We start from the raw sequence: 24,578 nt of genomic DNA, 5'->3' as shown, positions 1-24,578 counted from the left end.
ACAGTTCTGTAGTTAAATGATTCTTCAAGCTAGTTGTTTCCGTAGTGTTGTTAGTTCCTAGTCGGAACATCAGTTTCTTCTATAGCTGAAATCTTGTTGGTCCTTTTGCAATGTTAGTTGTTTCCGTAGTGTTGTCAGTTGCTGCATACAGGTTAGTGTTTGCAGAGGCTACACGTGGAACCCCTATTCCTTTTGCAAATCCACGCAACTGTTTTGTGAGGGATGCAAATTTGGAACCTAAAGGGACTTGAAGAGATGCAAATTTATTAAAAAAACACTATTTTTTCAAATGAGGTGAATTCGGTATACCCTGGAGGTTCCAAATTTGCATGCCTATGTATTGGGTTCCAAACGCATTTTAAACCCATTTAAAAATTGATGCTTGTTTGAAACTGAACGCAAGTTGTTGTACTGTCAACACACACAACAACAAAAAAGTCGTTAGCATTTGGATACTCTATTAATTAATCTTTTGATATTCTACCCAAAAGATTTATTGTGAAAAATATGACAAAAGGAGTGCAAACACTCATTTTGCACATGAAATCTTAGATAGACTTTGTATAACTACATGTATCAGTCAACGTCTTGTCCACTTGCCCACAATGACCGAGTCTGACAAGGTTATTCCTCTGCATCACCAAAATCCACACTGCCTGTCATATTGTTCTCTCCTCCCAATTCCTTCATTATTTGTTGTGACTCAGCCAGCAAATCTTGGATATGTGGTGCATTCATGTAAGGAGTGCGCCGAGTACCACCGACGAGGGTCCTCCAGCATTTCATGTAGTGCGCCCTGAGGGCGTTGGACACTATGTTTCGTGTACGAGGCTGCAACAGTAAATATCATGTTAAAATGGTTATTTAGTTCTGTAGTCCGTGCTGACTGCAGATCATATTAAGCAGAAAGGCTGGAGGACCGACCCTCTCCTGCATGGTTCAAAAAATAAACAAATGAAATTCACAGTCCAAGGACCCAACACATACCTCATTGTAAAGTGAAACCCACTTGCGCACAGCTTGTTCAAAATTTTCATAATCAAACTGAAACAGAGAGATCCAAGTCAGCTAAGACACCAAAGGTAAATTAGGTATGAATACCGTAACACAGAAGGAAATTGGTCAAGTATGCAGAAGCAGCTGTATCCTTGTTATTTGACACAGTCTTAAGTGTGGGATTTGTAACTTAGAACAATAAAACAAAATTTTGCCATGCATATACCATAAAATAATAAACTGAACGAGACCATTACAATTAGTGACCGAATTTTAAAATAAAACGCAATCACTTTATAAATTCTAGAGCAATAAGTCTCATCCCATCCTTAGCAAAACAAATTCTAGAGAATCATCATTTCTGTTGACCCACCGAGAACGAAGTGGGAATTACGGAGTATATGAATAAAGCAACATGCATTACTACAACAAAAGCTAAATGAAGAAACTGTATATAAGCAGTCAAGTTGATAAAACGTAATTATTACATGATTAAGTAAATTCAACATGCAACAGTGGTGTATCGGACCTTTTCAAATTTATTAAAATGGATTCGTAGCGTGGTATATCGAAGACTTATGCGATATTTTGCTGGCCATATGAATAGCCAGCATTTGTCTGGTATGCGCACAACATCAATTTTGAAGTATCCATGCTTCATATGTTCCCGAGGAAGCCTTAGCAAGAGTACCGAGTTCTAGAGTGAACATTGTTTTGTTAGAAGCAAACAAAAAAGATTATGTATCCAATAATTGCCAAATGCATAAATGAAGCACAGGAAAAGTACCGCTGGTGCCCATTCTTGTATTGCCATGTTTAAACAGTCAAGAAGTCCAACAATTTCAAGTGCTTCCAACTACAATAACAGTATCATCAATAGAAAAAACATGGCATCACACATCTACCTGGCTGAGAAGACACTAACAACACTTTAAGTAAACAAAATTCCAACGTTTCACAATCCTAGCTACAACTCTGCCGCATCAGGTTACAAATGGATTCAAGGATGCCGGGAGATAATTCCTATGTAAACAATTTCGGATATAATGCTAGTGTTTGTGTTATGTCTTCATTGGAAAATGGGGTTGAAAAGTATTTGGGTGCATGCTTGTCTATGCTGACATGACTCAAGAGAAACCTAAATAGAAAGGGAATATGATAAGTCACATTGCGGCATGCAAAAATAGGAGAAATGTGAAGGCATGGTGATGTTAAAAGGAAGCTTTATGGTAACCATGACAAACATGAAATTTAATGCACCAATTGTTTATGTAAAAACACAATCCATGGAATCCTGAGAGTTGCAAATCTATTGGATTCTTAATCAGTGGAGAGAAAACTAAATAACCACAAAAGCAGGGGAAGAAAAATGTAAAAATGGACAAGGGATGGACATCATGAACATATAAGTGGAAGATAAATCCCTTTGTGGGTGGGTGGGAAACATACAAGTATTCCTGTTGCTGCAATCCGTCGCTCCAATTCGATACCAAAGGCATTCTTCGGTTTTTTCTGATCTTCCCTCGAAGGATTCAGTATTTTTTCCGCTATCCTACCATGACGAAACATAGATTCACAAAGATTCAAACAATTTACTACACTACTGCACTTAGTATCTAGGCATCTTTTTAGTTTTGATGTGCCGAATGGAACTATGGAGATTAGGAACCAAAAACGTGTAAAAATATGGAGCTAAAAGGAATACCTTATCGAATCATTGACAAGTCTTTTTCCCCTCACAAGGTGAGATCTACATAGGTCATTGTTCACTTTGATATCACTAATAATTCTAAGCAAACTTAGCTTTGCCAAGTATACCAATATACTTGCTACCTGTAACAATGAGACAGGTTATTGACCACTAATAGTATGTGACTGTTTAACAAATTTGTGTTAATGTTTCAGAAGCCAGTCCCAGACTGGCTCCGGCAAGGTGGCTGGTATTACCATCAGGTTCTATGCTTCTAACAACAGCAGAGAGAGTATTAGGCCACATGAGCCAAGTCATCCCATATACAAATATCAGGTGTAACAAAGGATTCAAACACCTGTTTACATGTTCTTAAAAAACTTCACAAAGGTAATTGTAAGATAAACAATTTTAAGAAGGCGGAGGTTCCAAGTAACGGAGGTTGTGATATACTACCAACTATGACCATTTGAGACAACTGGCCACAATGCTTTCATCTGGTAACACAAGATGACTTTCTACCATAAATTGAAAATCAGCTCAAAAGCCAAATATTATAAGGCAATGGCAAACCTGAATATGGTCTTCAGATAAAATCTTTTTTCTGACTGCAAGGCATCTAAACATCGTAAATCATTGAACCTGTAAGTAAGAAAACTTTAAAACTGGCCAAAGAACCTAAAAGTAACCTTTTTACCTTTGCAATAATTCTTCTGATTCCCTCAGCTTCCCTAGGGTTACAAGAGTGACACTTAATTGTACGGCTGCGATTGTAGAACCAAACGAATCCCATCCCTAGCAAACAGTTCCACAGATAATTTTCAGTAGTTTACGTAGGGATGATGTGACAGGCTCTGGTCAAGAGTGCCCTTTCTCCTTTTCTGTTTTCAATCAGCTTTTATTTTGTTTCCTATATGCTTTATCAGAAAATAGTATGGACTGCCAATTGGACTAGAGTTTCACAAAATATGTCACATCAAAACTATTTCAGACTTTCTACTACTTGAGATGTTGTCAAACAGTCAAGAACCATTGTATGCTATTTTCTGGTAGAATTTCAACCCATTGAAATGTCAAGGATCACCGTGAATGCACTGGTATTTCCCCCCTAGCCATGTTGGCATGTTAAATCCACTGTTATACATAACGAGTAGGACAAAGCTGAAGCTCTTGATATTTCATAAATTTGCACATTTAGGATCACCGTGATACTATTTCGCTAAATTTGCACATCTGGTCTACGTACTACCTCCATTCCAAAGTAATTGAAGTTCTGGGTTTGTCCTAAGTCAAACTTGTTTAAGTCTGACCAAGTCTATAGAAAAATATATTGACATCTAGAGCACCTAATTAGAACCACGAGATTCTTTATGAACTATATTTTCGCATATGTGTATTTGGTTATGTAGATCCTAGCACATTTTACTATATAAGTTGGTCAAACTTAAGCTAGTTTGACTTAGGACAAACCTATAACTTTAATTATTTTGGAATGGAGGGAGTAAGAATGAGGCAAAAACAATAGTGATCTGTGCTTCAACGCACTTGAATGCGTACTAGTGGTTGGGGCGCCACCCTGTGGCGCCGCTTAAGAGAAAGCTGTGCGCACATTTTCATTTAAAAAATACATAGTCATCGCCTCCGTCTAAAAAAACATCTCAGAAAAAAAATCATCACCTTCATCTAAAAACAGAAGTAAAAAGAATTTTTTTTTACCACCGCAGCCTACCAATAGGTGCCACTTTGCATAACCGTCTATTTAAAAAATACCGAAGGTCCTAACATCCATCTAAAAAGAAAAAAACGCATTTAAAAAATAATCCACACCTTCATCTAAAAAAAATTCAAAAAATTTCTCACCGCGGCCAACCAGCTTGCGCCACGTGGCATAGCTGGCTGGCCGCCCTTTGCGCATAGCTTAATGTGTTTAATGTAGTGATACATTATCCTTCCTTGCCACCCCACTCAACCTTGAATAAACAAACAACTAAACACGACTTGTGTTTCAGGCAAAGTTAATGCAGAACTTCACAAAAAATCAGTGTCACCAACTAAAGCACCAATTTAAGGCCCACATTATGTTCATGCCTGATTTCGTACGACAGACTACTGAAGAAACATTGTAGGATTACAGCTACATGTGCATACCTTCGAAAGCTCCATAATATGTAATATCTTCCTTCGCAAATTTTCAGCTTCATCCAGTTGTTTCAGATTCATCAACTCCTGGAAAAACTGGTAACATGAGTACGAAGCCACAAAAAATGCACTCAAGAACAAAGTAAAATCACAAATTACGATCATAAAATCACAAACTGGTAACACTTGGTTGGGGGAGTGGATGTACAATCCTACCACCTGGGTTCAAGTCCTCACGATGCAAACTTACGTTCCTATTCATACTGTAGGGCTCTCCCCTACAGTTCTACTAAAAAAAGCAGTGTAGGGCATAGAATAAGAGAAAAAAGAGATGCAATCATTGCTAGGAACTTAAAAGGACTGATCAGCAACCTAGACCACGATGAAGTACGAATGATCTATGGCACAACTTCAAGTTACAACCATTCTTAGCATTTTACCTAGCAAATGCTTCTGATGTAACAATTTAATAATCTGTGTAAATTTGATGCCAATTGTCAATCAGCGCTGAAAATGATGAAATTGATTTTCAAGGGAGTATGTTAGATCCGTAACTTTATTTCACTGTCTCCTTAACACTAAAAAACAGACACAGTGTGCAAGACCTGACGTGTTAACTTTCATGTTAGGAACAGACTCCTGTGATTTTTGTCTAATTAGTATTCAACTCAGAATGGATTATACACACCACAATTTCTACATACACTATATGGTTTGTGTCTAAACTAATTTCCTGTAAGAAGTATGCAGAAATGGAACAAACCGTTGAATACAATTGCTGCAGTCCAATGTTTGCCCTATTATATTTTTCTTTTTCGAGAAAAATGCAGAAGTCTTGCACGATAGAGAACAAGCTCTGTACAAGCCCTAAAAGGGGCAACACCCTAAATTACAATGCCACACTTCTAAGTGCTAGGCATCGCTGGGAGAAGCTCTAACAAGGGCAACCGACTACGTGCCTTTCCGCACCGCTGATGGGGTGGAGAGGATGACCTGATGCCACCATATCACAACAACTGGAGGTCGCGCCGTGGATCCACAAGAGCACCTCATGCCCTAAGGTGCAGGAGAAAGGGCAACCTATCAGTAGGTGGGTCATGCTCTCCTCAGATTGGCGACAAAGACATGCCGATGTAACCTGCAGCCCCCTGCCAAGCCTAGCGTATTTTAAACAAATAATTAGGGATCTGAACAAAATTTAGCATATAAAATTTTGGGGATACTTTTACGCGTCATCTAGTCTTTCCATTCTCTGTCCTCAACCCTATAATATCCGTCAAAGAGCATCTCTAGCAGACCCCGCAAACGGCCGGGCCGTAAAAGTCGTTTGAGGGCTCCCGCAAAAATTATTTACGGGACGGCGAGCGCTCCGGCGGAACAGTTCCCGTAAACCCGTCCCGCAAATGTTTTGCGGGATGCGTTTGCGGGATCTATTCCGCGCCGGAGGGCTTGCCGTCCCGCAAATACAATAATAAGCAAATATTTAGCAAGTTCATCATGACAAGTTCATCATCATATATATACATCACTAGTTGATCATCATACTAGTTCATCACATCCAAAATCATGTGCAACAAACGAGGTATCAAGTTTAGGTTCATGAATGCGCGATAAAACAAGACAAAAGATGCTCAAACGACATTGATCAATCAAGCAACATTCTCATTGTTACGAAGAACGTTGCCACCAACACTGCCCCTAGCACCTCCATCGCCACCATCCACATTGACCGAAGAGCTCGCACCACCATCTTCACGAACTTGAACCGGAGAGTGAGCACCTCCATCTTCACGAACTTGAACCAGAGAGTGAGCACCACCATCACCACCATTCACTTGGACCGGAGATTGAGCACGACCACCATCACCACCATTCACTTGGCTTGCCGAAGCACCACCAACCATGCCGAAGCCACTTCCGCCACCCATGTCGAGGCCACCACCACCATTGCCGAAAGAAAAGCCCCCTCCAAACCCAACACCACCACCGGTCATAAGATTTTGGAGCTCCATCTTCCTCCGGAGCATGATCTCCATTCTTTTCATCTCCCAAAATTCTCTTGCCATTGCATCCATGCCCTCCGGATTCATCATCATGAACCAGTCCTCCTCGGCGGTCCTCTCGTCCTTCCTCCTTTGCTCCTCTAGGATGAGCTTGCGCTCCTCGAAGGCACACCTCTTTTCCCATTTCTCCTCTTCGTGCTTCTCTTTCTTTCGGCCATGGCAACTTTTGCATCCCAATGCTTGGCTAGCATATCCTCCATCTTCGCTATCTCACCAATTTGATCCCTCAAAGTGATTGCCTCGGAATTCCTCTTGACTCTTGCTTTCTCCTTGTTTCCATCCGGCTTGCCCTTGTTTCTTCCTCCTCTTGGTGCATCATCACTATCATCATCATCTTCAACCTCCACTTTGATGCCTCTTTTAAGGGGATCCCTTGTCCCTCACCCTCCACTTCTCATTATACCGGAGCCATTTCCAACAATGTTGACGATTGAATTACTGGACATTGGAGGCTGGGATTTGGTTGTAGTACTCGTTGGCGATGCGATCCTAAACACAAACATTGAGACAAGTATGAGCTCATAATCGTCCTATGCACACCGCTGGGGACTTGAAGATGAAGAAATGCTCACATAATCATCAATAGTGACGCCACTTGGTGGTGCATTCCACACTTGCTCCAAGCATCCGAACCAACGGGAGCAAGCTTTGTTGATGGTGTTCCAACGGCCTTGAAGGCCTTTCAAGCTCCGACCGGATGGGAATGGTATCATTTGATGAAATTTGTCTTCAATTCTTTGCCAATAGTTGCCATATGTTTGATCCTTGCCGGTGATGGAGTCAAGAGGGATGCTTTCCCATGCTTTAACTAAGCATGCATCCTTCGTCTCCATGTAGTTGCCGATCCTCCCCAACCTAGCATCATAGTCGGCCTCTAGGATCTCTTGCACATCATCATCATCTTCATTCTCATCGTGCACCTCCGCGTCGACCTCAACATATGATGCATCGAAATCGCCAAGAGGGGCACTCAAATTCACCATGCTCTCGGCCAACATCTCCGTATATGTGTAGGGCACATTTTGGCTACAAAAATCAACGGCCAAAGCTCAAGCAATTGTTCCGGAAGGCCGAAAAATGATGACAGGAGCAAAGCAAGCAAAATATTTTTTTACCTCCCGGCCGCTTCATTGAACACGTCTTAGGCGTGGCCGGCGGCTTCGTCATCAATGTGGATGCCGCGGTCGGCCGGAGGCGGAGGAGGAGCCCGACCGCTTGGCGCGATTGCCTTCTTCCTCGGAGGCTTCGCCCGCGCATTGGCGGGGCCGGTCGAGGCGGTCTTCTTCCTCTTGGGCGGGGCGCGTGGAACCGGAGCAGGGGCGGCGCTCGGTGGTGCCGCGCCGTCTGCGCCGCTTTGAACGAGATGGCTCCCTTGGCGCTTCCTCTTGAGGGCGGCGGCGGCAGAAGTTGGAGCCGTGGGAGGCCCGAGCGGACGGACCGGCGGCGGTGGCTCCATCCGGCTGAATTCCGGCGCTGCGAGGCCGAACGGCAAGGTCAGAGGATGGATGGGCGGTGGCATTGGGGCGGGAGGCAAGAAACGAAAGCCGGCGGAAGTGCTTCGCGCCAACCGAAAGGGGATCCGGCAAAATCGGGTGGATTCCTGCACATATGGAGGAAATGGGCTCGCGGATGCGGGATCCCACAAAAAAAAATCCGGGACGGCCCGATTTGGCTGATATGCTCGGGCCGGGGATACGGGATGGATCCCACAAACCGGCGGTTATTTTAGCGGATGGCCCGGTTTGCGGGATCTGCTAGAGATGCTCTAACTGATTGTACAGAACCATGCTGGATACTGTATTAAAGGAATCCATGAACCTTGAAAGGATGCCTCGCTAAATGAGTGAACTAAATTTTAGAGACACTGGTCTAATGCTTGGGAGTACAAGGGTTTAATCACCATGTTGTTGCATGGTTGTCAAATGTATTTTATGTTTTCAATATGCAACTTTGTGGCATACATGCCATGTGTTTGAACACTAAAAAGCATCACTGCATATTCCATTTGTGAACATGAACACAGTTGAAACCCCTATGCACAAGTTCAGAAAGTGCAGTGGTTATTGAGAGGCAGGAAATAAGAGAGGTGCTTACTGTAGAGTGAAACATCATTCTTTGTAAGCAAGCAGGGGATTCGCCAAGTCCAGCTTCCTATTTTAATCCTCATTAAGCCCCCTTTCATGCCAAAAAAAGATTAAATCTACTCTGAAATGGTAAGCATACCTCAAGTATCCTAATAGATTCCCGGACAAGAGCTTCTGCATCTTTTCTTTTTCTTTGTTGACTTAGCACCTAAGAATAGACAAAACAATAGGTTTAGCTTTTGTGACATACACAATAGGAATATGTTTTAGAAGGCATTTCCCTGGTAAATCCATCTATTTAGGTTAAGGGAACCAACGAAAAGGAGGGAAATCTCAAGAAAACACAGTTTAGAGTGAGCTCAAGAAGAGTATATATATGAAAACACTTCATGCAAGAATAAAATACAGTTCTATGCAGCAGAGCACACACAACCATATGAGCTTCATGGTGATATAACAGTTAGATTCTCAGAGAGAGAAACACATCACTACTGCCTTGCAGGAAATCGACAAATCATGAACAATGTATGATCCATACGGCCACACATGTGAAGACACTGGGTTTTATTTCAAACTGACGAACAGCTTCGAAGCCATGTTTTCTCACGTACTTTTTTTCCTCGAACGCGCAGGAGAGCTGCGCATCATTTTCTCTCTCTCTCCCGAACGCACAGGAGAGCTGCACATCATTATATTAAGAGGAAAGAGTCTAAAAAGACTCATACAAGCCCATTAGGCAGGGGTTTTTCTCACGTGCTCTCAGAAGGCACTCTAATCCAATCTTTCTCAAGACATCATACATTTCACAAGTTCAAATAGAAAATATTTTTTTTGGACAGAAAGAACTGGGGGATGTGCACCAACAAAGGGAGCAAATGCTGAAACAAATGCTCCTGCTATTTTCATATGGTAGGATGCCCTGTGTTAGGCTACACTTCTCGACTCCTGACACACGAACTGTAACAACGGAGGTTTGAAAGCAAGGAGGCACAACTGTGGAGGCAGCTGCAAGCTCCTAACTGTTCCAGAACCAGTAACTGTATGAGGCAATTAATTAATATTGCAAAAGGAAATGTTGCACGGTAGGATAGTAGCATGAATCACAAGAGGCGGGAGGGAGCCTTGATGGCAGCCGGACCTGAAGGGCATGAGAGACTAGAGGAAGTAGGAGACTGAGATAAGACTGATTTATTTTTGCTTAATTAGTTCCTCATAGAGGGTCCTCTTTGTTATGAGCAAAGCAACTTGATCTACTGCTAAACTTGATATATATTTCTCTTGATTATGTCTTACCGGCTGATTTATCAGGTGAATCTCTTGAATTAACATCTTTACTCATTAATCAAGTAACATGTTTCTAGGCCAGATGCAGTTTTCAATTAGCATGACCATTAGATAATAATTAATATCCATGAACTTTACATAGTTTCCACCAAACAATGTCAGTGTCAGATATGCTTAATCGATACATATTTCCTTTCCTCTTCCCTCAGTGAAAAAGGCCTGAGCATCATTAGAGCCATGTTCTGTGAGATCAATTCCATTCTTCGCTTAACTTTATATTGATTTCATGTAGTTATTGTTCCAGAGACTGTAATAAAGCTGCACATTCCACGGCAACATTTGGTGCTAAGCTGGTCCTAGAACCCTCCCTAGATGTGGCCAGGTCAGGCTCCAGACATCCCATGAGGTGGCCAACGATTTGATTGGACCACAGGGTTAACTGAATCGGCAAGGTTCCAGGTAAAAGAAAAAACTTGTGAGGCTCAGGGCCTAGTTTAGCTTGGTGTGTGCGTGTTGTATCTGGCCCAGTGCCTAGAAAGGAAATAAATATCTTCTAGCAAACAATATACGTCGTTTTGTTGGCCTGTGGGGTTCAGGACCTAGGTTTGCATAGACGTGTACTCGTTCTCGTTGTATCTGATTTTCCCTTAATTAATTGTGCAATTCTATTCTTATTAATGAAAGGCAGAGATCCTGCCCTTTGAGAGAGATGTCTCTAGAAAACAATAAGAGAATACAGTACATAACAGTACTTATACAGCAACAGAGCAGTTGTACTTGTACCCTGGCTAGAAGGTACATTGTATTTGCATAATCTGGGTGACCAGGCCCCACAACACTTCCTTGTATCTACACCAGAGTTAAACCAATGAGCGTTAGAACTACAAAAAAATATCCGAAAAATTAGTCAATAGTATTATTTCTGTACAAAAGTGAGCACACATATAGTGATACGTAACTGATATGCACCACTCACAAATATTTGATGATTAAAAGAAAACAAATAAAACAACAGTCAGCAGAATACTATGACTAAAGCTGTTTACTCATAAACACGATCTACTAATACTTGCTCATGCTGGCTTCAACAGTGAGTTACAAGAGTTGTTCATGTTATTCTCCATCGATTAACATGCATACATTTTTTTAGTGCTTTGTCCAACGGGTCATGACTCAAATAATGATATGTTTTCCTGATGGCCTATCATTTAGTCTGCTTACGTGCCAACAGCAGAACGATGTGCATGCCAGATAAACTAGTGTGTACTGCTTAACTTGGATGTTGTTAATATGAAGTATCTCAGTGGCATAGAGAAAGGAGGTTCAAGAATTACCTTCAAACATGCAAAGAGAAAGGAGGTTCAAGAATTTAGTATTACCTTCAAAGCACGCTGAAAATAATAATTTCAAACATGCATAGAGAAAGGAGGTTCAAGAATTTAGTATTACCTTCAAAGCACGCTGAAAAAAAGAAACAATAGAAATAGAAAATGATATAAGAAGCAAGTTTGAGCTGAAGAAAACATGCATAAATCATAGAAAACTGATTCAATAATTGTATGAAAATCACAATGGCAAAATTTTCTTTTTTTTCCTTTCAAAGTTTCTATTCCACAAGCAGCCTCTTTAATATTTTTGTTGCGCATGAGCAGACGACGAGCAACTCAAATAAGCAGAGATGCTTAAATGAGTATTCACATGAGAACTTCTGCAGTGTTGTGGATGCTATGTAAGAACTCTATGGTATATAATGATGGTATGTTTCTTTAAGGGGACATTTGATTCCTATGTTCGATTTTGCAGGCTCTAGGAAACGTTCATAAAATATGCAAGTTAGAATCAGATTGTGCAAATTATTCAGGTTTGCAAAGATAAATGAGTAAACGGCTCCACGATTGATCTCATCAAGATAAATGAACTACATATTAAGGGTAAGCAACAGAAAGTGGTTCTGTTCTGATATATTCAAGCCGTACAAACTATTGCCTGCTAGCTGTTACATTTTTCCCCCAGAACAGTAGGGGAGAGTTCTATTGAGCTATTATATAACATTTCACTCAAACACTTCTTTTAGGCCAACCATCTGACTTTATTAATCACTTCAACACTTTTCTAACTGTATAGCATAACACAATTACAAAAAAAATTGAAAATTGAACTCGAAAAGATTCATGAGGTAACAACAGGTACCTCATAACATGTCTGAGCTTGATCAAACCTGTTCTGAAGATGATAGTGTTGTCCAAGATTACGCAAAGCTGTTCCAACCCTACAAGAGGTATGTATAACATGTTTTATGCAGAACAAGGTAATTCACCAAAGTAGGGAATTTAGATGGAACTTCATAAGCATCGACAAGTGTGATCAATCATGCAAACACAGAGTGATCAGGATATAATATTAAGTTCTCTGCTATTACAAAGGCGGAAGTGTACACCATTCTGCCGCTCATCAACAACAGTACACACCAAGCAGGCAGGGATGCATAACATGCACCATGTAATGGAAACAAATATCATGTCACCTATGCATCCCTTTCTATCCGCTCCAATTTAACCCTAAAAACTAGCCTTTTGCCCTTGAGATATAACCTTATGTTCACTCCTTTTACAAAATGAACCGAATCATAAGTTACTGAACAAAAATCTTAATCTAAAACTTACAGTACCGTATATCATCAGGTCCAAATGATTGCTCCAAGATTTCAATTGCTTCCAGAAATAACGGTTCAGCTTTCTCAAACTCTTTTCTTAACACATAAAACTCCGCCTGCAATATTGAAAACAGAGAACAAGAGGAATGTCTGTTCAGGCAAGAGCAGTACTGAGAGGTTTATGAAAGCCACCACAAGACAGGACGTAGCCTGGCCTTTTAAATTCTTACATGGAAACCATCGAGTGCTGGTGTGTTAAATGCAACCCGTACAACTTAACATACTGGGAAAACGTAGTGATACATAATGAATTCAGTACATGATGCACTGATGCCAAGAATTCAGGTCATTTAAAGTTGTTTGGTTGAGGGATCTTGGCTGGTTACTGGTGCAATGGATATTCACTTGGTAGAAAGATTGGACCCTAAAAATACAGTGCATGCAATCTAATATTGATACACCCAAGTATTTTAATTCTAAAGCATAAAAACTAGTTGATTCAATCGTGGCCACATCCTACATAGTGTTAAGTTGTCAGTACCCCACCTCCAGAGGGCTTATGTGGTATACAGCCTTATATGTAGTTTAAAAAAAGTGATACCTACGACGAACTAGGCATCAATTTCAATTTCAATTAAGGTAGAAGCAAAGGTTCGAACCCAGGCTGGCTAGCCCACCATCCATGGTGCTAGCTAGTAAGCCGATTGGCGCCTTCTCTTGTGCAATTTAGAATTAAAAATAGACAAGGACTAGAAAAGTTGGGCGTGCTTCGCTAAGGGCAGCCCCAGTGCATGTAGCTCCCGCTTGCGCAGGGTCTGGGGAAGGGTCCGACCACTTTGGGTCTATTGTACGCAGCCTTTCCCTACATTTCTGTAAGAGGCTGTTTCCAGTACTTGAACCCGTGACCACTTTGGGCGTGCTTCGCTGTGCATTAAAAATAGACAAGGACTAGAAAAGTTGGGCGTGCTTCGCTGTGCTGTTGGTGTTGGAGGGATTTCATTTTTTTATTTGGTTTGGCGCATGTGGAGATGATGGGGTGTTTTTTTTATATAATATAATGCGGTGTTTTGGTGAGCCCTTCCTGATGGCGTGACTCTGTTATGTGCTAATCAATATGTGGGGAAGTTTCCTGCGCTGGTGGCCGCATGTACTGTATAGGTGCTACAGTGTCGCATGCTGGCGCTTCTTTTTTGCCAGGTGGTGAGAGGTGCGCTGGACTGATGTGTTTTTATAGGCTGGTGTTGCCAATTGATTTGAGAAATCGTTGGCCCAGTCAAAACCGTAAACCAAATACAAAATTGAATACCTCAATCAAATGAGAGAGCTCCTTAAGAAATCGTTTACCTCAAAATCGTAAACCAAATCCAAAATTGAACACCTCAACCGAATGAGAGACCTCCAAAATTAGGGATCATAGTGAATTTAAAGATGTGTTAAATGCGCACGAATTTACCAGGTAAGTGAACAAGGATATGTAAGAGATTGTTTGGTTCAACGTCTAACCTTGCCAAACTTTGCCACATACTTCTTGCCAAACTCACGTTAAGTTAGGTCAATAAAATCTGAGTGCACTTTAGCATCACTAAGAGAATCTTGCCACACCTTTTTAGTCCATGACACACAAGACCCATCTGTCAGAAAATTAATCTTTCCTAACGCGCGACTACAAACTAAATCCCATACCTAAATCGGTCAAACTTGCCCACCTTAGAGTGTGACAAAGTGTGGTTATGTTTGGCATTTTGGCTATGAACTCAAACAGGTCATAAAACTCATAAAGCTTATGGAGTGCAAGAGTTCCGTTCATTAGAGAGGAAAACAGAATGTTACTTCAGTCTCCAGTTCATAGTCAGAGGTGACAATTACCAAGTTTTTTAGTGCCGATGCAGCATGTGGATCTCTCAGTCCAAATCCTTCTTTAGCTTGATGTAGGGCTGCCTTGAAGAACCTTTCAGCTTCATCTAGTTTTCCCTAAAAAAGGAGATAAATACATATAATAGGATAACAATAACTGTATTTCAAAGGTCAAACGCAGAGTAGGAGTAACTAAAGATGGACCCCTCCTTTCCTCCTTACGTACAGTCATACTCCAAGGAACATTATGGTATTAGAAACTTGTGATGCACATGGCATATGGTCCAAATGATCATAATTAATGCAAATGTTCAGCAGTCCCATGGTTTATTGACTCAAGCAAGTTTTAGAATATGTACTTATGGAAGTTGCTACACTCAAGCGTTCAAGCAATAGCAATCCAAAATATCATGACAAATTACTATTAAGTTTCAGCATATGAACATAAAAACAGAGCGTAGTTTAATGACAAGCTAAACCTTCCAGTTTCACAAGGTTTAATTAGGAAACTAAAGGGCTTTTGCCCATAGAAAGAGTTGTAGCAGGTGGCCAAACTGTGTGGACCAAACAGTTAGCATCATGTGGCAACACACCAAAGTTATCCTCTCTAGGTTATGATATATCAAGATGATCGTGATCGAGTTTTGCATCAAATTTAGATAACACATTAAAAAAGGGATCATGCTGGAACAAAGTGTGGAACTATAGGTAGTAATTTTTTTATAAGAAAGATAACGCCAAAAGGTGGGCTAGATGAAGCTAAGGACAAGAGGTACTTGCTTTTACGAAAAAAGCTTTTGCTTTATCCGTGAAGATTCTCCATTTGATCGTGTGTTCATTTGAGATCACTGAACCATCTTCAATCCGACGTAGACCAGTAACAATAGCATCAGCTTGCTTACTCATTGTAGCTGCTGGAGCAACTGAGTCATCCTGAGCCAATACAGAGCCGTCGCTCAGGCTAAGAAAAAAAGCTGTAACAAGAGCGAGGTTAGGATCACACGATATCAAATATGAGTTTTCCTTCATTAAATTTTGAAAAGTAAAATCATAATAGAGCTTCAAAGCTTTAGAGTGGGAATTCTATTAAGTTGCTGTGGATCAACTCTGGAGTATTGAAGACTGAAGTTGGGAAAATAATGGGAGGACTTGTGAGGCTTTTGGAAGTTCCCCACATTGGGTATTTTGAACGTAGCCACGTTGGTTGCTGAAAGGCAGCAAACCTAATTGAACACATTTGCTATAAATATAATTAAATTAGAAGTGGGGCAGTCCCCTATGTTAGCAAGGTAGCTTTTGGGAATGTGGATGCCTTTACAATCCTACATTCCTACAGTTGGTACTAGAGCCTGGTTCTGAGTTCTGACATCTCTGGCTTAATTGGACACTAGTGTGTGACTGACCGATGGACGAAGGTCCCTACGGGACTGTCGGTTGTACACTGAAGGAGCCAGTGAGTTTGAGGGGCCGTTAGTGTATGGTGAAGTGCTGACAGACACCGACTGTAAAGGGGAGGATTTTCCAACTAAGTAAAACATGAACTGAAAACAGTAACTACTGATTTTTTTCTGGGTTTTTCAACACCAATATCTGAAGAGGGGAATTGCTGGAGCAGTGGAGGTGAATGGACCTTAATTACAAGTTTTCAGCAAAGCAAAACAGGAACTAAACACGCTAACTATTGATCTCCCCCACGGGGTTTTCAACACCAATATGTGGAAGAGAGATTGCTGGAATAGTGGAAGGGCAATGAACCTAGTTGCATTAATTTAATAGTTTTTCTTGCTTGTTCCGGATCCTGTTTTAGGCTCAGTCTGCGGTTGCTGAACTTTGCAGTGCTGCACTTATATTTTATAATCTGCTGTGGAAAATTAGCCATAAAAGTAACGCTAGAATTAGGGAAAAGCGGGTGGGCCAAACAGGATTATGAGAATCCACCGCAATGCCAAACGCAGAATTAATTATAGTACTTTCAGTTTTAGCTTTCTAGTGTTTGCTTTAGCTCTTGTTAGTTCTTCTTTTGATCTGGAAGCTTGCAACTAGTTGAGGAAGAATAGTTATGAATTTCCACTTTCACCGCTTGCTGGCTTTGTGAGATATCAGATGTGGAACAAAACAAAATCAATCAACACTTCCTTATGGATTCGGCATTCTTCCTCATCGAATAAGCAATACCAACAACACATGTGCACATGAAAGTTTTTTTTGGCACCGTTACTGGGGAAGCAACCGCTGGAGCTTCTAATTTCTTGCTTTTGGTAGCTTAGTATATTTAGCTAGTTTAGTTATTTTTTTCTTAGTTTAAAAAACCAAAAATATTAGTGGAAGGGCAAGGGATCTAATTTGTAAGTGCGGGAGCCCCTTACCTCATAACTGCATTGGGAATGAGAAGGCTTTTTTTTATCCAACAACCAATGTTGGCATCCACTTATTCTGATAAAAGTGAAGGTTCTATTGCTACTTGGTGCCGTATCCTCTACGTTTTCACTCATAGGACTGTGATGTTTGTATTTATCAGAAATAAACTGTAGTAAGCAGTAAGTAATTGTTTCGTCATGTGTGAAATGTGCAGGTCATTGCGTTTGTAACTTAGCTTGTAAACATGGGTGAGAGAATGCCTGAAATCATCAAAAGAAACAAGCTGTCCAGTCCATTGTTTCCTAAACTCGTGTCTAAGAACCTAGAAAATTATCGGTTGTTGCATGTGTGTTGGAAGAGAGTGGGCTCCAGAAATGCATTTTTTAGAAACATTAGCATGTTTGTTGTGCATGTCCAGAAGTTTATTGCTATACCATTTGCTTGTTTGTCGGCATGCACAGTTAGCGTGTTTCTCAATCTGGTGACAAGATAACCCTCCCTCAACTTTTCTCTTCCACCTCACCCAAATGCTGAAATTGCATGCACCCCACTTGGTAGCAAGTGATATAATAATACTTTTAGTCCAACTATTGTCTTGTACTAAAATTTATGAATTCAGCAACAGCTAAGCAGTCTGCAATGCATGAAAAGGGGATGGTGCCTATGCATGAGACCAGACCTGCTTGTCCAATCAGTATAGCGCCAAACTTGAAACCCAGCCGTCGATTGGAAAAGTAACCAAAGTTACCATCATTAGATTCAGAACCTGGGGGAGAAAATCATGCGTTTTGTCAAAATGACCATGAAAGCAGACACGAGCAATGCCACTCTTGGCTGCACTAGAAACAATAGAAGAAGGTAAAACTATAATTTAAAACTCAATTTAATTGAAATAAATCAATCCAGAACAGTTCACTAACAAAGTACACAGCTACTATCATGGATCAACCAAGCTTTGGCGTTACATATTTCGTGACAGCTGAACAGCTCCCCAGAGACTCAGATTCACCCACAGGTTGTAGCTTGCACATTCCAATTCCAGTCTGATCCCATGACATCACCGGCCTTGGGGGACATCATCAATTCTCCCTAATCTACTCTTAGTCCGTCGTGCTCCTCACCTATCTCTTCTCTCCATGGAAACAATCGAAGGCACGCAACACCATCCCCCAATATTTTGCCACTAAATCAACTCAATTTTACAACCCCAGAGCGCATCGCACGATCCAACCGCTCAAACCCGCTGAAATCACACTACTCCGCCTCGCTACAGCCATTTCCCTGCTAAACACGGCCCAGGGATCCTCCTGCGGGGGGTTAACGCGAGACCACGGAACAGGGTCACAGGGGGAAGCGCTCACCTGAGGAGGAGGCGGCAGCGGCCGCGGCAGCGGGTAGGTGGAGGCCCCTTGAAGGGGGCGCGCCGGCGAGACGACCTGCCGGGGCGGGGGCGGGGGCGAGGCGGCCGCTCCGCAGGAGCGAGAGCAGCCGCAGCCGCGAGGACATGGTTATTCGAGAGCAGCCCTGGGCCTCCTGGTCTCTGGCCCGGGGGTTATGCGGTGCGGGGCTCTGGGACTGGGAGAGAGGAGAAACCTTTTGGGCCCCACGCGCGGGCCACACTTCTCGCTAGTCAAAGTGTGATCCCTCGCTCCCCCGCCACCACCGCCGCTGCCGCTGCCATGTCCGCCGCCGCCGCCGCCGCCGCCGCCGGCGGCCGAGGTCTCAAATCCGTCTCCCGCGCCGCCTTCTCCTGGAAGCCGGTGAGTGGGAGTCAGCGGAGGAGCCTGTCTCTAAACCCTGGAGCGCTGACTGGCTGTTTGACTAACCCCTTTTGCCCCCCTCCCACCAGACGGGCCGGGCGCAGCAGACGCTCGCGGCGGCGGTGAGCAGGTCGGGCGTGGGGCTCCACTCGGGCGCGCGCGCCACCGCCACGCTGCTCCCTGCGCGCGCCGGCGAGGGGAGGTACTTCGTCGTGGAGGAGGCGAGGGTGGCGGCGGAGGCGGGGAATGCCGAGCCACAGTCTCCGCTCTGCACCACGCTGCGGAGCGGGAGCGGGAGCGGCGGCGCGCGGGTGCGCACGGTCGAGCACTTGCTCTCGGCCATGGAGGCGCTCGGCGTCGACAACTGCCGCGTCGAGGTCAGCGGCGGCGATGAGGTGCGTGCCAGTCTCGCCTGATGCTGCTAACAGAGTAGTTGGGTAGACGTTCATGTCTGATTCCTAGTATCCACGATGTATTTCCGATTCATGTGAATTTATTTTCAAGCGATGACAGATCCCTTTGCTTGATGGATCAGCGCAAGAGTGGGTGGAGGCCATCCGGGGTGCAGGTCTGTGTGCGGCCGAGGATATCAGTGGACAAAAGTTGGAGAAACTGGCACCCAAAATCGACGAGCCTGTTTACCTGCGGAAGGACGATTGCTTTGTAGCTGCATTCCCTTCCTCGCAAATCCACATCACCTATGGAATTGATTTTCCAAAGGTATGTATGTCTCATGCCCTCCCCCTTTTTTTAAGTTCACGAAATGTGATTATTGTAGGGGGTTAACCATGTGGTTGATATGCAATTTGGTTTGTAGTACGATGTATCACTTCTCAAATTGAAAATTCTAAGTAACACTGGTGCATGACCGGGAATAGAAGGGTATTTTGTTGCTATGAAATCGATGTCAGGTCAGCACTGCCTGAAGCTAGCCTTTGACTTCCTTTTTCTATCACATATCTAGTGATTTGGTAGAGGCCATTAGATTGTTTTTATTTGGGCTTAGTTTGGCGGACTTTGCACATGTTTTAATCATGGTGGAAGCAAAGTTGGGAGAGCTCGAAGCCTGCCACATCCTGATGCATAGAACAGTAGTTGTTCGTACGGATAATGTGTGCCAGGACATCGACTGTGAGGTTTAATGTTTTTTGTGCATAAGGCTGAAATTATCCTTGTGTTTTTATAATCATTGATTTGATGATCATCATAGGAGTAGACATTTACGATAAAGTGTAAGCACAGTAGCTTCATTTTTTATATGCATTAATAAAATGCTTGCCCAAATGCCTGCTGTTGGCAAGGACATGAACAAAAGGAATGTTGCCTAATTTTTATTACTATTTTTAAGTAAAAGCTTTGATAGTGTGCAAAAAATGTTTCAAGGGACTTGAGCAAACTATGCATCCTATTATAGGTGCCAGCGATTGGTTGTCAATGGTTCAATACATTCCTGGATGCTGATATATACTCAAGCAAGATAGCTCCTGCAAGAACTTTCTGTATTTTTGAAGAGGTTTGCTCACACATGAACTGATGTTGATCTATAATCTATTATTACTCTTTTTACTGTATACTGGCAATATCATTCATTCTCTGGTACTAACAGGGGGAAAATCAATGTCTTTCACATATGGAATATATGATACTCACTCCATCCGGGTTTGTAAGGTCGGCACGCCTTTTATGTCTCCAATTTGACCAACGAAATGTGTCTAATATGCCACCAAAAGTATATTTTTGGAAACTTCATTCGAGGACGAATCCAATGATATATTTTTAGTGGCATATAACACACACTTTGCTAATTGAAGACCTAAAAAACCCATGCTCGCCTTAAAAAAACCCGGATAGAGGGAGTATCATAAAAATTTCTCCAATAATAATGGCATTGCAACTTGCCTAGCACATGGTTTGGTTCTCATGTATTTTATCATGATTTCATGGTGCATAACTTTTAAAAGTTTATATTCGTTTTCACCTTCCTGACTAATGAGTAATGTCATGAATCTTGCATAACTAAGGACTTCAAGTATTTCTTTCATTTCCCATATAGCTCTGTAGTACAATCTGCGTTTTATCCTTTCTGTTGGGGATTTTGCAGAATTACTGTCTATGTCTTACATCCCCCAGCAATTTTCTGGCCTCGTTCTTATGAATTACTCCCTCCTTTACGGTTTATAGGGCTTATTTCAACTTTTTTGTTTTTCCAATTTAAAGGGCTCATCTCCATCTCATTTTTAGTTTTCGAGGCGCATTAAATCTTTGCATGCAAGAATTAAAAAGGAACACACCAATGCATGTAATGTTCCTACTCATCTAGTGACCAAGCATGCATGCACTGCAATTAATCCAAATTAATGCATGAGTTTAATTTGAGTAGTTTTGTAAAGTACGAGATACATTCCTCCACTCACAAAATGCCTTGGTTGATGAGATTTCTGATTTGAGCCCTATAATCCGGAAAGGAGGGAGTACATGTGAGTGCAGACACTCACTTCTTTGTTCTGCAATTCTGACTTCTTCAGGTTGAAAAAATGCGTGGTGCTGGGCTTATAAAAGGAGGATCACTGGAAAATGCTATGGTTTGCAGGTGAATAATAATATGATGAAATATTTGTCTTCTAATTATAGTTCATTTTAGCTTTCTGTCGAACTGTGGATTGGTGGTTTCATTGTTGACATAGTTTTAATAAATATATCTGATGATGCCTACATGAATGAATAAATGATCTGGTTTTAATAAAAAATATTTTTTTCACCCATAACTCAATTGCAGTACTAATAACTCTTTTGTCAAATCTAATTGAGGAATAACTGAATGATTAAGTAATCAACATGGTTAGTCGCCAGAGCTTTCTAAGAATATGCATGCTCAATGGTTTTGTAGAAGAGTAGTTAAGTACTCCCTCTGTAATGAAATATAAGAGCGTTTAGATCAGTAGAGGGAGTATAAGCTTAATTTAGTTGGTGCTTAACTGATTATGTAGTTCATACTTCACATAATATAGCTTTACAATAACACTAGAAGTGCCCGTCTTTTTTTAATCCGGTCAAATAACATCAGAAGTACTACTGTGTATGCATTATATTGGTATTGTAGTAATTGGCCATCCCCATGTCAATTTAGTCAGATAATGTGGTATACTTGTTTGGCAATTGACAGTATGTCTGGTGGTTGGCTTAATCCACCACTTCGTTTTGATGATGAACCTTGCCGCCACAAGATTTTAGATCTTATAGGTGATTTCTCACTTCTTGCACGGAATGGCAGCCAGGGTTTTCCAATTGCTCATATAGTTGCCTACAAGGTACGTTCTTTAACTTCATTTGACTACAGCATTCTTATTGTATAATGTAGCGACTGCATCTTATAAGTTCGTAGCGCATCGCTTTTGTCACTGGTACTATAATTGTCTTATTCGTGGCCCATGATCATTTGGAGTATGCTTGTTTAGCGCTGGTTAGATTTCCATCCAGTCCATCTGTGGGCTTGATTTACTCCAGCTCACCTTTCAAATTTATCGTGTAATTAAGAAGACCTTGAACATTTATCAAATCTCCTGGCTACTTCAAGAATATACTTGAGATTCTTTTGTTGTTAGGTGAATTTAAAATAATATTTTCATGTGATTCAGTTCAGCTTGTTTTTGGAGGGCTTGATTTTGTAAGTTCATGTGTCATTTTTCATGAGATTTTTTGTAAGTTCATGTGTCATTTTTTTGGAGGGCTTGATTTTGTGATCATCACGTTCACTTGCCTATTTTTCTTGAACACGCACCCATATGTGTCATTTTGTATTAGAAGAGAGTGTCAAAATGGCGCAAAACGTGACCAAATCGCAGTCAAAAAGAAAAGCAAGAAAATGAAAGCTAACAAAAGGAACAGAAAAAGTAAAAAACAGGACCACCACCACAACTGTACAAGCCTGTTGCTGCTCAAGCACACATTAGCTTGGCTTCTCTAGCTTTGTGAGAAGTTCTCCCTTTATGAAGTAAACATCCAATGCCATTTGTAGTGGTAGGCAATAAGAACTATGTAGTTCATGACAATGAAAACTATGAATAATGACCCCTGGCCAGTGGTAGATCAGGGATCTAGTCAAAGTTAGGCAAAAAGTTACAGTTGATCCGAAAGGAAGCATCAGTTACCGTGTAAAAAGTATGATTATTCCGTTATTGCGACATTCTCAACTAAAGGTTTTGCAAGTTGCAATGACACTCATTGTCCTGATTGTGACCTTAAACTACAGACCACCTTTTTGTTTCTCGTGGCACATCACAACCTCTTGCTTTCACGTGTTGTGCCGAACATGTCGTCCTGAGACGATAGGGTTTATCTTAGGACATGGCATATTCCCTGCTAGAATTTTTTTTCCTTTTTGTACAAGAATAACCTATCTGATAGAATGAGTTGTAGAGTATTGTCCTCGTTTGGTACTCCTATGTTATCCTATTTATTATGCCGCCCTTAGAGTTCTGTAAATAAACTACTCCTCCGTTCCAAAATAAGTGTCGCTGATTTAGTACAATACTTTGTACTAGATCAGCGACACTTATTTTGGGACGGAGGGAGCAGTTTGTGACATCTGAACTTGATATTTCTCCATTGACGTGACATAGGCTGGTCATTCCCTGCACACCAGTTTCCTACATCATTTATCGGGGAAGACTAGTGTGGACCAAGCAACGCTTGCTTAACGATTTTGGAGCGCATGGTGGCGGGTATTGTTCATATGTTGGTGATAGTGATGCTCAACAAGAAGATGGCAGATTTCAGCATACGGTACTAACAATCATGTGATGGTCCTCATCCTGACAGTCGGACTGGTGTCAGCTCATAGTTAGATTAAAATCCTACCATATCTCTGAGTACTCATATATCTCCATCTCTGGCAAGTGATTTCTTTTGTTTCATGAACCGACACCAGAAAGGATGGCATTTGCGAACATTTTTCATGGCAGTTTAAGTTATAGGGGATGCCATTTTCTTAAGAAGAGCATGACAAAAAAAACTGTCAGTTAACATTACAGCAGTATTTCTCATGCTTTCTGAAGATTGATCTGAAGAATTATGTTTGTACTCCATGTTTGTTATGGTTGTAATAACTGGACATGACTCGGCGTGAACTCGTCTCAGTTATCCAAAAAAAAAAAAATCAATTCTGGACGCAGAAAGAAAGCTGCCTCGCTCGTGTGGTCCTACAGCCCGTGCTGGCCACGCCGGAGGTTCCTTGGGTTCTCCTGGCCTGGATAACTACGAAGGCGCCGTGACGCCAAGCCGCGAAAGCGACGGCGATGGGGCCGTGCCTTTACGGAGGTGGCAGCCGACTCGCTGTCTCGCGGCGGTGGTGGTGGTGGTCGGCTGATGGAGTGATGGAGATCTACCCGACCGAAAGCGCGGCGTTCCCCCTCGGGAGGTGGCGGCGGCGGCTCCAGGCGATGTGGCGTCGTCTCGTCTCGTCAGCCTGTGCAAGAGCCCGAGTCGCACTTGCCTTCCTCGAGGAGGCGGCCGGGCTGGCGCCCCGGATCCACGCAAGATGGAGCAAAACGTGTGGAGCTGATGAAATGTTGCTTTTGTGATGAAAGTTAGGTTTCTGTTGCGAAATTGCTGTGCAGACGAAACTGCACACACGATGTGTAGCCGACAGTCAAATCCAACCGTAGAACAGTGCTGCTGCTGTGCATCACATGGCTTGAA

General features: G+C 42.0%; 2 protein-coding genes across 6 annotated transcripts; one reads left to right on the top strand and one right to left on the bottom strand.

Moving 5' to 3' along the window:
* Window positions 1-438: 438 nt before the first annotated feature.
* LOC123085127 (uncharacterized) lies at window positions 439-18,728 on the bottom strand. Of its 5 annotated transcripts, none has more exons than XM_044506718.1 (19): window positions 18,483-18,728; window positions 17,801-17,887; window positions 15,544-15,737; window positions 14,776-14,880; window positions 12,925-13,025; window positions 12,447-12,525; window positions 11,706-11,717; window positions 11,040-11,105; window positions 9,112-9,180; window positions 8,983-9,039; window positions 4,835-4,921; window positions 3,384-3,481; window positions 3,260-3,305; window positions 2,702-2,829; window positions 2,446-2,548; window positions 1,784-1,852; window positions 1,526-1,693; window positions 988-1,044; window positions 439-831 (listed from the first exon to the last, which is right to left on the bottom strand). In XM_044506718.1, exons 1-19 carry the CDS (start codon window positions 18,625-18,627, stop codon window positions 625-627), a joined length of 1,878 nt encoding a protein of 625 aa, XP_044362653.1. In that variant the 5' UTR covers window positions 18,628-18,728; the 3' UTR covers window positions 439-624. The 5 variants fall into 5 exon arrangements, with proteins under 5 accessions (XP_044362653.1, XP_044362655.1, XP_044362657.1 ...); XM_044506720.1 differs by having other exon boundaries at window positions 4,835-4,912; XM_044506722.1 differs by lacking the exon at window positions 1,526-1,693.
* On the top strand, window positions 18,728-23,960 carry LOC123085128 (probable UDP-3-O-acyl-N-acetylglucosamine deacetylase 1, mitochondrial). Its single transcript, XM_044506724.1, has 7 exons — window positions 18,728-18,881; window positions 18,971-19,276; window positions 19,395-19,601; window positions 20,296-20,394; window positions 21,407-21,471; window positions 22,045-22,189; window positions 23,501-23,960. Exons 1-7 carry the CDS (start codon window positions 18,801-18,803, stop codon window positions 23,576-23,578), a joined length of 981 nt encoding a protein of 326 aa, XP_044362659.1. The 5' UTR covers window positions 18,728-18,800; the 3' UTR covers window positions 23,579-23,960.
* The last annotated feature ends 618 nt before the right edge of the window (window positions 23,961-24,578 follow it).

The sequence above is a fragment of the Triticum aestivum genome, chromosome 4A, assembly GCF_018294505.1.
Source record: "Triticum aestivum cultivar Chinese Spring chromosome 4A, IWGSC CS RefSeq v2.1, whole genome shotgun sequence".
Taxonomy (NCBI): Eukaryota; Viridiplantae; Streptophyta; class Magnoliopsida; order Poales; family Poaceae; genus Triticum; species Triticum aestivum.
This window is presented reverse-complemented; position numbering and strand designations above follow the sequence as displayed.